This window comes from Zootoca vivipara, chromosome 1 (assembly GCF_965207765.1).
Source record: "Zootoca vivipara chromosome 1, rZooViv2.hap1.1, whole genome shotgun sequence".
Taxonomy (NCBI): domain Eukaryota; kingdom Metazoa; phylum Chordata; class Lepidosauria; order Squamata; family Lacertidae; genus Zootoca; species Zootoca vivipara.
Window position 1 is genome coordinate 26,556,378 of NC_142582.1, and position 15,176 is coordinate 26,571,553.

General features: G+C 43.0%; 1 protein-coding gene across 3 annotated transcripts in view; it reads right to left on the reverse strand.

The window, feature by feature from the left end:
• Nucleotides 1–15,176, reverse strand: part of CSRNP3 (cysteine and serine rich nuclear protein 3) — a 79,206-nt gene that overhangs the window by 12,793 nt on the left and 51,237 nt on the right. For all 3 annotated transcript variants that reach the window (XM_088660902.1, XM_035132895.3, XM_035132887.3), the window contains one exon: nucleotides 8,720–8,890. In XM_088660902.1, coding sequence (XP_088517028.1) covers nucleotides 8,720–8,890 — 171 coding nt within the window. The remainder of the gene's footprint in view (nucleotides 1–8,719; nucleotides 8,891–15,176) is intronic.

Below are 15,176 nucleotides of genomic sequence, written 5' to 3' on the forward strand. Positions count from 1 at the left end.
ATCAGGAAGGAATATCTGCTGCACCACTGTCTAGTCTAGCTGAGTGGAACTTAAGCACAGATGACCTTATTTGGCTTAGTGTTACATCCAAACCCAGGGGGGTGGTTTGTTTCCCCCATACAAACCACTGAGCAGTAAGCCCCAAACAAACCTTGTTTATAGCTCAGTGAGACCTAGTCCAAATCAGGTTTCAATACACACAGAACACTAAGATATACAGCCCCAAAGGGCTGTTTTTAATCCTACACTTCAAGTAACATTTATTGTGTCAAGAGCTTTCTAGTCTAAATCTCAGTCAACCTCACATTCACAACAGTTCTGTCATAGCTTTAATTCCATTTTATAAATAAGTTGGAAGGTTTTCTGAGTTTATTCTGCTGAATGCTGCTGTGAGCCCTGGTCAGAGCTCAAGTTGTAATGTGACTAAGCAAAATACACAAAGCATTTTTTGCCATTGCCACCACTGAATGCTGATGGAGGAGGAACAAGGTAGGCAGAAGTTTCTAGGCCTGCAACTTGTGGGGCTTTGTGAGGGTGGACCTCCTTCTCTTCCCTCGGGCCATATCCATTCTATCCTATGGCCCCTGGTATACCCTTCCAGGGACCACAGTATTTGATTTTAACTGCCATTTTACTGTTCTCCTCTGCTTAAGTTTTGATATATTTGAGGGCTTGATTGTTGTTGAACTAGTTCTGCAGACTAGTTTTTACTTCTGAATATTGTTTAATATAAAAGGGGTCCATAATCTATTTACATAATTAGGTATTCATCAATTTTATAAATATATATATTAAAAAAACACAATTTAAGTTGTAGTCCTATACCCATTTACTTCAGGGTAAGTTTGATTGAACTCAAAGGGACTTCTGAGTCATAGGACTGGTCTAAGTAATTTGCTTTCTGTGTAACATTTTCCTTTTTGTCCAGTTTTGTGTGGGGAAGCCTGCAGATTTTCTCACCAGTCTCTCTAATCATTACCATAAAGGGATACTGAATAAATGAACCTAGCAGTGCATTCAGTAAGTTTTTCAAGTCATACTTGGACCATGTTCAAAGCTACTCTTAGTAGCTATTTAAATACAGTTGTGGCATAGCTCACCTTAGCCTCAAACCCTGAATCCATTCTCCAAAGCAGTCTGCTTTTTTATAGTGACTTATGTTTTACATTTTGTATTTAACCCAACAGTGTCTTCTTAGAGCACTCTGCAAGGAAACAACACCTGATCAGCCTTCGCTCACCAATATCAATCCTTCAGGATATCCTTCACTTGCAATTGCACCTCTCAATTTTTCTCATTATCCTCTTTTATCTCAATTCCCTCCTTCATTTTCTTCAGTCTGTTCCACATTTTTTTGGTTTCCCCCTCCTAATATGTGGTGGTTTCTGAGATGGTTTACATAGCACATCTAAATTTCCATGTACCTTAGGCGCTCATGATGTCTGAAACTGAAACCAAAGACATTCCCGCCAACTCTTTCTACAACTCTGGACAATATCCATAGTGACAGCTTCTTCAAACTAAAGACAAGGGCAGCAGGACCAAATAGTGGGACTTGCGGGCAATGCAGAAAAATATTTGTGCTCTGTCCACACAGTAAAAGCCCAAGTGTGATGGGATGCTCAGCATTCCACAGGTAGTCCTCCCCTTCTGGAGACTCTCCAGAGTGAGGCCCCATGATCCAAAATGCACATGTGGAAGTATTTTACATATACACACAAGGTCCTGGGGTCCCAATCAATATACTGAAAGCCCTAGACAGAGCATTCTGTTTCTAGTCCGGGTTTGCTGTGGAACATGTGTGAAGGGAACAAGATTGTAAACTTTCAAAAGTGTGACCAAATTTCTCGCAATGTGTGGACTAGTTCACACATAACGTGCCACATCGTTTGATTTTTCTGCAGTTGATGAGTATCTTTTTATTGACCGGCAGAGCTAAATGTGTCAACTGACTCCACTGAAAAGGACTGCATGTGATCTAATTTAAGGGATATGACAATCCTATATCCATAGCCTAGGGATGCTTGAGAAAAGCAGTATTTGCAAATTCTGACGCAAACTGATCTGATCTGCAACTCCCAGTCTAACATACAGCTCTCAGAACTTAGGCTGTAATCCTAACTCTACCTGCCTGACTTGACTAGGATTTACTTCTGAGTAGGTAAGGTGACGCAGGTGGCGCTGTGGGTTAAACCACAGAGCCTAGGGCATGCCGATCAGAAGGTTGGCGGTTCGAATCCCCGCGACAGGGTGAGCTCCCGTTGCTCGGTCCCTGCTCCTGCCAACTTAGCAGTTCGAAAGCACGTAAAAGTGCAAGTAGATAAATAGGTACCGCTCCAGCGGGAAGGTAAATGGCGTTTCCGTGTGCTGCTCTGGTTCGCCAGAAGCGGCTTAGCCATGCTGGCCACATGACCTGGAAGCTGTACGCTGGCTCCTTCGGCCAATAACGCAAGATGAGCACCGCAACTCCAGAGTCGGTCACGGAGCCAGCACAAACTGGCTGTGAGGAGAACCGCCTCGAGTGCAGTAAGGATGGGCAGAGGGAGGACCAGAGGGAGAGGGGGAGGCCTGCCGGACACCGCCCGACGCGGCCTGCTGTGTCGCCGTGGCGTATCCCTCTTGTGTGTGCATGCGTCGTGCACTGTGACGCGTGAATCGTGCGTCATGACGCATGCGTGCAGCGGATATCCCCCCCCCCGGCAGGGTGCCTTTGGGTTTGCCACCCTAGGCGGCCAGGCGGCTAGCTACGCTGCTGACAATGACAAAGACATTACACAGAGGCCCCGAGAGAATAGCCTATTATTCCATTAGGCAGATGGACGAGGTCAGAAGTCAAACATAGATTTCAGTGTGCCTTGTTATAGAAGGATTTACTTTGCTGTTTATATAGGCTGCGGTTTGCTTTTGTTTGTAAGTCTACCATTCATTAATTTGAGGGCTTTGATGCCGCAGCTGTACATGGTTTTTGTGTGTGTGTGTGTGTGTGTGTTTTTAAAAAAATAAGTCACCGGCATTGGTTGGAGTTGTGTTTAAAAAATAAGGGACTAGGTCAGGGAGTCCAAGCGTTCCTGTTCACTTATGCAAGCTGCATCTCACTCTCCCAAGTTCAGGGCGCAGGATGCTTTGAAATGCAATCGTCACATGCACTCACATCGCTTCAGCGCCTGAGGTTTGTAACTGCTTCCCAGGAGGGAAAATATCTCTCCACTGTCTGGTTTAATAACCAGATGAGACTCCTATTCAAGGCTCTTTCTGAAGCAGCAACAGCTTTGCTTCAATGCTAGGCAGGCTGCTGGCTCTGCGCCAGCTCCTTTTCTCAACCTCATCACCAAGGTTATTTCCTGACAGAGCCACAATCCATGGACTATATTAGGAAGCGCGGATTTATTGTTTTCATTATTATTATCATTGCTTCCCCCCCCCTGTACAGCAACTTTGAAACCTGGAACATGTTGTCTTATGCAAATCATATACTATACCAGACTAAAGGACAGAACACCAAGCTGTGTACCCTTATACTGTAGCTTATTCAACAGAAAGAGACATGTGTAGTAATGAAAACTGGTAATTTCATTTCTCAATTGGTTTTGCCTATAGCTGATAAACAATGTTCTTAGCTACTATTACAGCGTTTTGTGAATTCTGGTGACAGTAGCCATTAAGAAACTGACCCAAACCAATTCGACTTAGCGTCTCCTTGTTTTTAAGACACTCTACAATTCTGGAAGAAAGAGCCACAGGACAAAAGCATGTCCCTTTATTCCAAATGTCTCTGCTCAGAGCAGTCTGAAATTTATACTGTTCTGTTCCATGTGGAATACTTGTATGTGTTTTTATAACTGTGATGGGCTTGCTATACACAAACACACACACACACACACACACACACACACACACATTATTGCCAGGACCTTATGTTGAAAGATTCTATAAATAAATAACCAAATCAATGGGCTAGGGGGGGGGGAACTATGCTAGTTTATCTTCCCAAATGATACAAGTTGTTGAAGACAGGGTTGTCTCCTAGTTGAAAAATTATAATTTGTTGTTCTTCCTGGTTAATTTACACCAAAATTTGATTACATGTAGGAATGCACTTTCTGGCTGTGCAGCAATTGTTTCCTAAGCAATGACATTTGCTCAGGAGGTATTGTGACTCAGCCTCTACCTTTTAGGCAGAATTTGACCCAGAGGTTCTAATTGGAGAAGGCCTTTCCTTTTCTATTCCCCCCTTCCCCCCCCCCGTGTGCCCCTCAAAGTATTGTTTTTACCCATCTCCTGTCATTTCTACCATTCTCCTTTCACACTCATCTTGTACCTTATCCCACCACCTCTCAAACTGCCCGTTTCTTTCATCCCTCCCTCCAAAACCACACCTACCCCTGCACCCTGATCCTTTTACATTAATTTCCTCCTCCTCTAACAGCTTACATCTCTTATCCCCTTCCTTTCGGTACCCAAGCAAGTGAAGAGGCACTGTGGGAGGCTGTTCCAATGAGGCCCACCTAAAAGTGGCCCAAGCCCCTACTCTTTGAGAAACACTACTCTAGATCAATGCTCTTCAACTTGGGCCCCCACATGTTGTTAGACTACAACCCCGATCAGCCCAAACCATTGACTAAACTGGTTGGGGATGATATGAACTGGCTCTAGATTATTTGCTGTCATTGCAACGAAACCTGTGCTTGACTGTGGGCCCCAAGCTTAAAAATATTCTTCCTCCCGCCCCCTAAAATGTGTGTGCTATAAAACATCAATTTGACTCTCCAACCATCAAAACTAACCACCTTAAAGTGAGCCTTTTTTTTGCTACTCCCAGGCAAATCCTCATCTTTACAAAATACCAGCATAATCATAAGCAAACTCTTGCCTAGAGAAGGCATGCTATTTCTGCACCCAGCAGCTGTCAATACCACAAACTAAACTGTTTGCAACATTTAGTTTCCATCTTCAGCTACAAGGAAAGAGTAATTTGTTTCACAGAGCACTCTTTAAAAAAAAAGTGAATACAGTATAGTACAGTGGAACCTAGATTTATGAACACCTCAGTTTATGAATTTTCGGTTTACGAATGCCGCGGACCCATCTGGAACGGATTGATTCACTTTCCATTACTTTCAATGGGAAAGTTCGCTTCAGTTTATGAACGCTTCCGTTTATGAACAGACTTCCGGAACCAATTGTGTTCATAAACCGAGGTACCACTGTACTTTGTTTTGCAAAGCAACCAGAAAACACAGCTGCCGTGAAGGGTGAGGTTATTGAAGACATAGACAGCAACATAGCCTTCCATAGCATTGTTCTGAATTCTACTAGAATACACTGCAGTGCCAGAAATTGTCTAATGATTTCTTCATGTTATCTGCCTCTGCACTAATACTGTACTGTAGTGCTTAGTATTTATAAAGAATCTACGAATCTTCATGCTGACCTAGAATGTCCATCCCACATACTTAAGCACTGCTGGCTGCACAATCTACAGTCGCCATGCACTGTCACAATACAAAGATGATTAGCAGTATTTTATTTAGCAGTTTATATCCCACATTTCCCAATAAAATGCAATACAAATCATACTTTAAAAACTCAGTAAAATCTCACATAAAAATCTACCAGGTTAAAAAAAAAAGCCCTACCCAGATGTCCAGTCAAAGATTCTTCCACATCTCAATGTCTCTCTAAGGGAGTGTACACATTGCATAATAATGTGCAGTCACCATGGGATGCAGGCACCTTTTGGACGTGCTATACACACAGCATTATCCCCATGTAGTCCTTGTCCCACACTATTTTGTTAATCAAAAGCACATTGTCGAGAAATGTTTTAACCCATTTTGTGCGGAGAATGTCCTTCTCAAGCACTTGCTGAATACATGTGAACACAGAGAATGGGTCCTCAGTTCACTTCCCATTAGGGCAGGCCTACTGACATTATAGGACCCAGGTGGCGCTGTGGTTAAACCACTGAGCCTAGGGCTTGCTGATCAGAAGGTTGGCGGTTCGAATCCCTGTGACGGGGTGAGCTCCCGTTGCTTGGTCCCAGCTCCTGAAGTAAACGAAAAATTGCAAGAACTCGGGCCAGAAAGGATAATTTCAAAAAATATTCACAAAGTTTTATTCAGGATAACTTCCAGTAAATATCAACATCAGGACAAGGCCCTGTTTCGATGATTCTTCATCAGCGAGGTTTCTTAGGTCTAAGTGTACCAAGTATGTTTGCTTTGCTTTGGTCCCAGCTCCTGCCAACCTAGCAGTTCGAAAGCACGTCAAAATGCAAGTAGATAAATAGGAACCGCTACAGCGGGAAGGTAAACGGCGTTTCCATGTGCTGCTCTGGTTTGCCAGAAGCGGCTTTGTCATGCTGGCCACATGACCTGGAAGCTATACGCTGGCTCCCTCGGCCAATAATGCGAGATGAGCGCGCAACCCCAGAGTCAGTCACGACTGGACCTAATGGTCAGGGGTCCCTTTACCTTTACCTTTACTGACATTATAGGGCTGTGCCACTAATATCCACCTCCATGTACCAATATGTATCATTTGCATATCAACACACCAGATTCCAGCCTCTATCTTTTGAAAGTTTGTGGAAAATATGTTTTAAAAGAAAGTTTATGGAAACACCAATTGAGGAAAGAGAACCCTGGTGCACATTAGTATGAAAATGCGCCCACCGGTGTGTATAGACAACACTGACAATAGCTGCCGCTTTAGATGATGCTACAATGTGAAGGTGTGTAAAGGTAAAAGGTAAAGGACGCCTGGACGGTTAGGTCCAGTCAAAGGCGACTCGGGGTTGCGGCGCTCATCTCGCTTTCACGCTGAGAGAGCCGGCATTCGTCCACAGACAGCTTTCCAGGTCATGTGGCCAGCATGACTAAACCGCTTCTGGTCCAACAGAACACCGTGACGGAAACCAGAGCGCACGGAAATGCCGTTTACCTTCCTGCTGCAGCAGTACCTATTTATCTACTTGCACTGGCGTGCTTTCAAACTGCTAGGTTGGCAGGAGCTGGGACAGAGCAATGGGAGCTCATCCCATTGCAAGGATTCGAACCGCCGACCTTCTGATTGGCAAGCCCAAAAGGCTCAGTGGTTTAGACCACAGCGCCCTATGTACAAGAACACAGAGTGGAAAAATGACCCCTGTGCATTTCAGTGGCTATGTGTACACAGCCCTACTCACACCCTTACAGCCATAACAAGAAACCTCCTTTCCTCTCCTTGGGAGGCCCTTCATATTCCATAACCATTTGTTCATCCCCAAACTGCAGCCCTCCAGATGTTTTGGCCTACAACTCCCATAATCCCTAGCTAACAGGATCAGTGGTCAGGGATGATGGGAATTGTAGTCCAAAACATCTGGAGGGCCAAAGTTTGGGGATGCCTGATCTAGTACTACAGTCTTTATACCATGTCAGTGACTTTCTGGGATTTCAGACCAGCCTTTCCCAGCCCCTCCTGGGATTAAACCTTGGACCAAATCATGTGCACCATCCATGAGTTATCCCCACCCCCTTTGTCAAACCCACTTGGGGATATTTCTTCCCTTTCTTAGGCCACCATTCGGGGAACCATTAGAATCAATGCTGAATCTTTTATAGCTTCACACTGAAATGTCTTTCTCTCTGCCCAATTATTCCTGCTGTTCAAGTGTTCTAATAAGCAGAGAGAAGGAATCTGAGATTTCAGAATAGGCAGCAGAAGAGTAGGATTGTAATGATTGACCTACATTGGTATTCTTAGATTATTCAGGGCCAACTACATTAACACAATTGCTATCCTTACTATACTGGGGCAACAGCAGAAACTGTATGATAAACCCAAAGCACAGCCACCCCATTCTCTTATAAACATGATGATTACTAGCTTGTGTAACAACGGGTTACACTATTTTATACATTTGTAGTCTGCTTTTCTATGCAGAATATTCAAAGCCGCCTATAGACTACAACAAGACAATATTAAACAAAAACAATGTGAATGATTGATCATTACATAAAGCATTAAAAATAACAAGCACTTCCATATCAAGTTGTCTATAAAGCCACCAGTTGGGTGCTGTGTTTCAGTTATGGATGCCTTTTGAAACAAATAGGTCATTTGCCCTGAGAAAGTCAAGCAATGACGGAGTCAGGTGGATCTCTCCTGGGAGGGCATTCCATAAGCCAGGCATCCCCAAACTGCGGCCCTCCAGATGTTCTGGACTACAATTCCCATCATCCCTGACCACTGGTCCTGTTAGCTAGGGATCATGGGAGTTGTAGGCCAAAACATCTGGAGGGCCGCAGTTTGGGGATGCCTGCCATAAGCTAAGGCCCTGTTCCTCATGGCTGACTGCTATATATCTGAAGACAATTGGATACAGATCAGATCTTGATGCCCAGGCTGGTTCATATGACCAAAGACAGTTCTTCAAGTATCCTGTATGCTTCTCAAGATCCTGGCCAATTTAGGTCTAGTTCAGCCACATGGTTCCACGGTAAAGTCATTCGTCTGATCAGGGCCAGTTTCAACACACCCAGCACCATGCAAATGACCTAAAATGTGTGGTGCTGCATAAGTGCATATTACCATAGGGCCAAACCAGTCTATTGCCCACTGAAGACTGCAGCCATTATTCAGTAAGTATAGTAAACAAAAGGGGACAAAAGTATTGCACATCATTTGAATGTTTTTAACCATCTACAGAGCTTCACTCTCCAGGTTTATTACTTACGGGTGAAATGATTTGAAGTGGATGGGTTGACACTATCACCACTGTCAGCACTTTCACTGCTAGAAACGTCGTCATCCGATTCCCGCACCGAAGAGCAGGGCGAAGAGCCATCAACTTCTTCAAACTTCCTCTTTAAAATTCCACTCATAGCTGCAGCGCTGTCACATGTACCTGGCAAGAAGAACAGGTGCAATGAAGCAGGGAAACATTTGACTGCAGACCAGGCAATCAAGGTCTTTAAAGTCATTCTGAGATGGGTTTTCTCATACTAGAGATGCTCAAGCTTCTCATGAATAAGTACCAGCAAGGGAGGGGGGCAGGGAATAGAACGGATAGAAGTGTCAACATTGGGGGCAATAGAATTTCCTAGGTTCCCTCCTTTGTCTTATTAAGGAGTTTTTAAAAAACCCTAACATCTAAATAATCACTTTAACAAGTAACACTGCTTTTCATAGAAAAACTGAAAATTTAAATCCATGTATCCAACTAATTGGTAATGCTAATAAAGTTGCCACTGAATGTTCCAAAACTAGACCTCATACAAAAGTGATCTGATGGGGGGGAAAGTCCTACAGTTTCCCTTTTTGCCTCACTCACATTTCAGGTTTCAATAAATCTTGTAAGAAAGGATGTAGAAGGCGGGGGGAGAGAGACTCCTGTTCCTGGCTGGGTATGGCGACACACAACAAGGTGTGCAGTGAAATTTTCCGTACAGGAACAGTTAGGGACAGAGGCACAAGCTTGCAAGGGCGATTGGAAGGGGGGGCCATGTCACAAGTGTGAGCATCACATCTCCCTCCCTAAGCTCGGCAGAAGTTTCCAAGGCTTTGGGAAGGAGCCACCAGGCTTGAATACTCTAATTTACCAGGCACGTTTAGGGGACTAGCCTAGGTCCCTAGTCCACTGACCGCACACCACTGAGCACAGGAAGTGTCCAAAAGGCAGGTATGTTTCTGAGGCAGTGTGTGGCAAGCCACTAAACGACACTCCTCCTGGTACATGCGTGCTAATGGCATAGTGCTTCAAATATATATTCTGAAATACTGTGCATATGTGTAGCCCTGCCAATGTTGTTCTGTGTTCACAGTGCACCATATATGGACAAACCTTCTGGTTGAAAATTCTAAGTGAAAAGTAAGCCCCGCCCACATTGGGCAACATTATGACCTCACAACATGGTGGGCACAAGCTATAACCAGGTAAGCAATATGCATTCTCAAGTAGAACCTTTTACCTCCTCAAACTGGCCAATTTCCCACTAGATTGCTTATAAATATGATGGTGCATTTTCAAAGGCTTCATTATCTCTACGTAGCAAGAACTGAGCACCGGTCAAAGGAATGTGAGGTAAGGGGAACCAAAAAGTCGTATCATGTTTCTTGAAGACAGAATACTATTCCTCGAAAACTTAAATCCGAGTTGTCTAGTCACTGGGGTCACACTAATTCAACTGCAGTTTGACTTTATCTATGAATGGCTTTGGTCTCAACCTTGAATAAGCATGCAGTGGTATGTATACATGATCTGAATATATTTCCATACATAATGCATTTTATTTTACAGCTCTCTGAACACCTTTGCCCGGAAATGAAACCTGTGTGGCTTGAATGATTGCTGCTTTGAACAAGTAGCTCTAGTTCAATAAAATGAAGATACTTCCTTCACTTACTCAACACAGAATGTAATCCCCAAATCTTGCTGTCATTTTGTAAACTTGGAAACCATTACTGAGGATCACAGAATTGGGAGTTCGTGAAAAATGAGGGATAATCAGGTCATTTCTGTACAAAGGCAGAAAACACTGCACATTGACCACCAGAAGATTAACCCTCATAATCCAGAGCCAATAAGATACAGGTAGCAAGATTCCACAGGCAGCACACTGCCTAAAAGATAACTGGGGTGCTATTGTTTTATTTTGAAGATAGGACCGATTGAAAAGTTAATGGTCATGGCCAGCACTTTGAATTGTACTTAGAAATGAACTGGCAATAAGTGCAGTGTGATAAAAATGTGAGTCATGTGTTCAAGGGGGGGACGGGGACAAGTTCTGGTCAAGGGTCTTTGCAATGCCTGATCAGCTTCCTCCAGAAACAATGTCACCCAAAGTGGGGAAACTTGTCTATCATTTGCTACAGAAGTAAGACAGACAGGTGGGAGAGGTGGCAAGCCAAAACTGCAGAATAACCATAATACTCTCCCCCCCCCCAGTTCACCCTTTACTTGCCATTTGCAGGTATAATAAACAATGGATGTGATCAGCTTATAAGTAGAGAACGCTGGACTCAACTGACAAGAGTGTAAATGCAGGTACCAGTCCTTTCAACTGGTGGCACTTCTGTTGTCATGAATATGCTCTCAAATGAACAAAAATTGTACCACCGAAAGCTCTATGAAATGCAGGCGTGACACTGATAAACTTGTCCTTCTGGAATCCCAGAAACTTGCTGTAACAAGCCAAAACAACACAACGAGGTTAGACCTGCTGCTCAGCTTAGCCTTGGCCTTAGTGCTTATTACCTTGTGCTTGAGGAAAATATGCCCACAGCATATGCAAGCTGTGTGGACTGATCAACACTGTGAATCTATAGTCTGGGCTGGTTCATATGTCACCCTAAACCAAACAATGGCTTCATATGAATGACCAAGTAATGTACATTCAGGTCCCACTTTCCAAATGCATGCCATGTGAAAATTCACTTATCCATACATGAGGAATTAGTACCCAAATCTCGCTATACACATCACAGATTCAGATATACAAGCAGCCAGAGTTTGTCCACTTCCTTACTTGTTCGTTAAAAGTACATCCTTTCACAATTTACTGGGTCATTGTAACCCCCGGATGTGCCTTATAGGGATTGTATAGCATGTAGTAATCCCGGATGGCCCAAATTTGGTTCAGGGGTGACTTAATCTAGGATGGGGTAATACTGTTCATAAATGGTAAACGGAATGGGCCTTGACCACGTTCATTGGTAGCTCTTTGTTCTAAACTGGCGAACCTGATTGAATGTTTTATGCTGTTAAAACTGGCCCTAGAGTATAAAGGTCAAAGGGAAACTGTGTTCAGGGCCAGCTTTTTGGGATCCCAACTTGCTGTGTCATATTGCTATTTTGTTTGTTGCAAGCCTGCAATAAATAAGTAATTTTTTTACTTTCCTATTCTCCACATCCCTGAGTCCTGATTCTTTCGCTGCAGCTGACATATTTAGGCCCGAGCTTACATGTGCTTTGCTGGTTGGCAGCAGCCATTTTCAGGCACAAACCGTGGAGGGGGGGGTCGGACAAATCAGGGAGCAGGAGAAATCGGACAAGTCCGTTTTTCCTTTGTCTCTCCTTTTCTGGTTGGCTGCAGAAACCATGGAGGGAGAAGGGAGGGAAATGAGACAAATCATGGATTAGAAATGTTCCCATAAGAAAGAATGGAAATTAGAGGCTCGTTATGCGAACCTTCGCCTAACGAATGATTTCCACTGAACGCATTGTGTTTGGAAAGCGGGAACTGCGTGTAGGCTCCCAGGGATGAGATCATGCCTGCTTTGCTCCTCCTGGCCACTTTGCTGCTACACCACGCTGAGCTAAACCATGGCATGGCAAATCTGGGTTCATGGTTTAGCTCCCTCCAGATAAACCACAAGTTCTTTCTGTATTCTTATCATAAAGGGCTGCCTCACAACAGGCCTACAATAACAAACCTAAATCCCTAGAGTAATGCATTTTGACCACAAGCAGTAATTTCTGTCCTTTACAATCATTTTTGGATAATTCAGTATACTGTGAGTCTGGAATACATCTAATCTTTTAAACATCCAGCTAAGCAATGGCTATTTGGCTCCTGAAACACTATACAGCATATGGTAAATGATGAAAAGGGGAGAAGTGAGTCTTTTGTGACTGTATATCTTCATATCAGCTGTTTTATTTTGTTTGGATTTGAGATTACTGGTACTGTCGGTTTGGATTTCTTTATTGATTTATTATATTATTGTATGCTGTTCATTACTAGCTGCTGCAATTTTGCAGGGGGGAAAGTGTAATGTCCCTTTGCTAAATGCTGCATCTTTTCCTTCCAATATTTTGCAGAACAATTATAGTACATTATAAGCTGATAATGATGTTCCATATAGAACATGCATATGAGTGCTGGCATTTTAAAAATCCATTCCACATTTTAAAAGATAATAGCTCAAACGCCTATTCACCCCTGTAATTGTCCCTACCATCTATGGAAGTCAAAACCCAATGGGTTTAAATATGTGACTCTGAAATATTAAGGTTCAGGTCTTCTTAGATTTATATGTTTATATGAAGAAAACCAACATCTAAGAACTACTATTTCTCTTCTTCTGACATAAACAATGGACTTACTGTAATAGTATGTGAATGGGTCTCTATCTGTACCATCTATAACTAGGTTTTAGTCTTTTTCATAGACTGGAATGGGTGTGGCTTAAGCACTTACATTTAACATAAAATCACTGCTGGATCATCACTTCAAGGGTCCATCAATTACAGCATCCTGTTGCCAACCAAATGTCTTCAGTAAGTCCCTACATGGCACACAAAGGCAGTGGCCAACATCCCTCTTCTGTTGTCTGCCCCCAGTATTCAGAAATGCTATTATATTATTATTCTATTTCTTAATTGCTTACTACATAAAATGTCTCAAAGCAGCTTACAATTAAAAACAGAACAAAACAAAATGAATTTAAAACAAACATCAAAAGAAATAAAATGGCATTAGGAAAAGTGCCTATCCTACCCACCCACCCCAACCTACTAAAAGATGAACACCAAAACAGGCAGGGTCACACCATCATACCATATGATTCCAACTAAGAATCAAATGGCCAGGTAAAAAGCAATACGTATTGGCCTGGCACCAAAAAGTTGGTCCTGATGGCACAAGGCATTCCTCCCTGGGGAAAGCTTCCCACAGTGGGAAAGTACAATGCCTCTGCAAAGGTATAGTTCCCGGGGTTCCAATTCGCGACCCATGGAGCCTACCCAGGGGGATTCAAGCACTACCAAAAAAAGAAGCAGATATCAAGTAAAATCTTTTAACAGCACAACAACACTGACAGAAGAGGTTTTAATGAAACATTAAAAGCCTCCCTAAACAGGGCTGCCTTCAGATGTCTTCTGAAAATCTGGTGTTCCACAGGGCGGGCGCCACCACTGAGAAGGCCCTCTGCCTGGTTCCCTTACATTTATACCTTAACAAAAAAAGTGAGCTTTTATACCTAAGATCACATACGTTCAATGCCTTTCAGCTTAATTCCCTAACATCTCCAAAGAGGGAGTAAAGACTTATAATTTAATGTGTAGTGTGTAAGCAACTTATAACCAAGCCCATAATTGGGGGGAAATTAACTGCTATCTGACCAACCACGAAATTCAAACATAATCCAAGATTTTAAAAATATTTTTTTTAAAAAAGAAGTGATTTAGTTCTGACAAGTTAAGGCTGGACATTTTGAGCTAAAGGCCTAGGAAGTAGTGCGACCTTTTACAAACTTGATTTAAATCGCCTTTCAAAACTTGCTACTTCAAAGCTTGGAGCAGGGAGAACATTGGTGGGAATGAGGGAGGAGGCCAAAGAGAGGAGGGGATTCAGAGGAAGGAAGACAAAAGAAGGCTAAAAGTCAAGCCAAGGGTAAAGGTATAAATTAGCGGTGCCTCTGGCAAGAATCAATTAGTGCTGGACAATTCGGCCTTTACAATATTCTTTCGCTGTCTGCTTTCCTTCCTGGTTACAGATACATGATGTATCCCATTCAGCAAAAATCTTCCCTCTACATTTTTACGCCCAGCAAGGGTTTTTAAGCACTTATTGTAAGTGATGGTCTCTGGTAAATATCACAGATAATACTTATATAGAGTAGGTATACAGAATTAACTTTCTGGCCAATCACATTCTTTGTGTGAATGGTTTCAGAGGCCCAGCTCCTAGGAAGGAACCACTGCCTGAGTTTTTTTTTGCATCTGCAGCCACTTTGATCCAACAGGAAAAATCTGGAACAGTGTCTCTGAGCACATCTTTTGTCCTTGGAGATGCTACTGCAAGCTCTACCACAACTGCATAATCCCTCATATCTTAAGGCACCAAAGCAGTCATTTCATATGATGGAAAGAGCCTAGAATACTACTATCCTGTCTGGCTACTAGATATATGTGTGCCATTCATCTCATTCATTGACAATTGTTGTTCATTTTGTTTCATCAGGTAAAAAGGAAAGTTCCGCCCCCTTTTCAAATGTCAGAAGTACAGGTTGACAACTCAGCCCATAAATCATTATAGAGTGAGGCACCTACATATAAGCTGAATTAGGACCTCTTCAAAAACCATTTCACCCCTCACTTCTAGACATGATGAAGTCAGAAATGGGCCATGGGTTCCTGAACTTCTTTTCTACTCCCCTCGAGAATGAGCAGAAGGGATTGTCTGAATTAG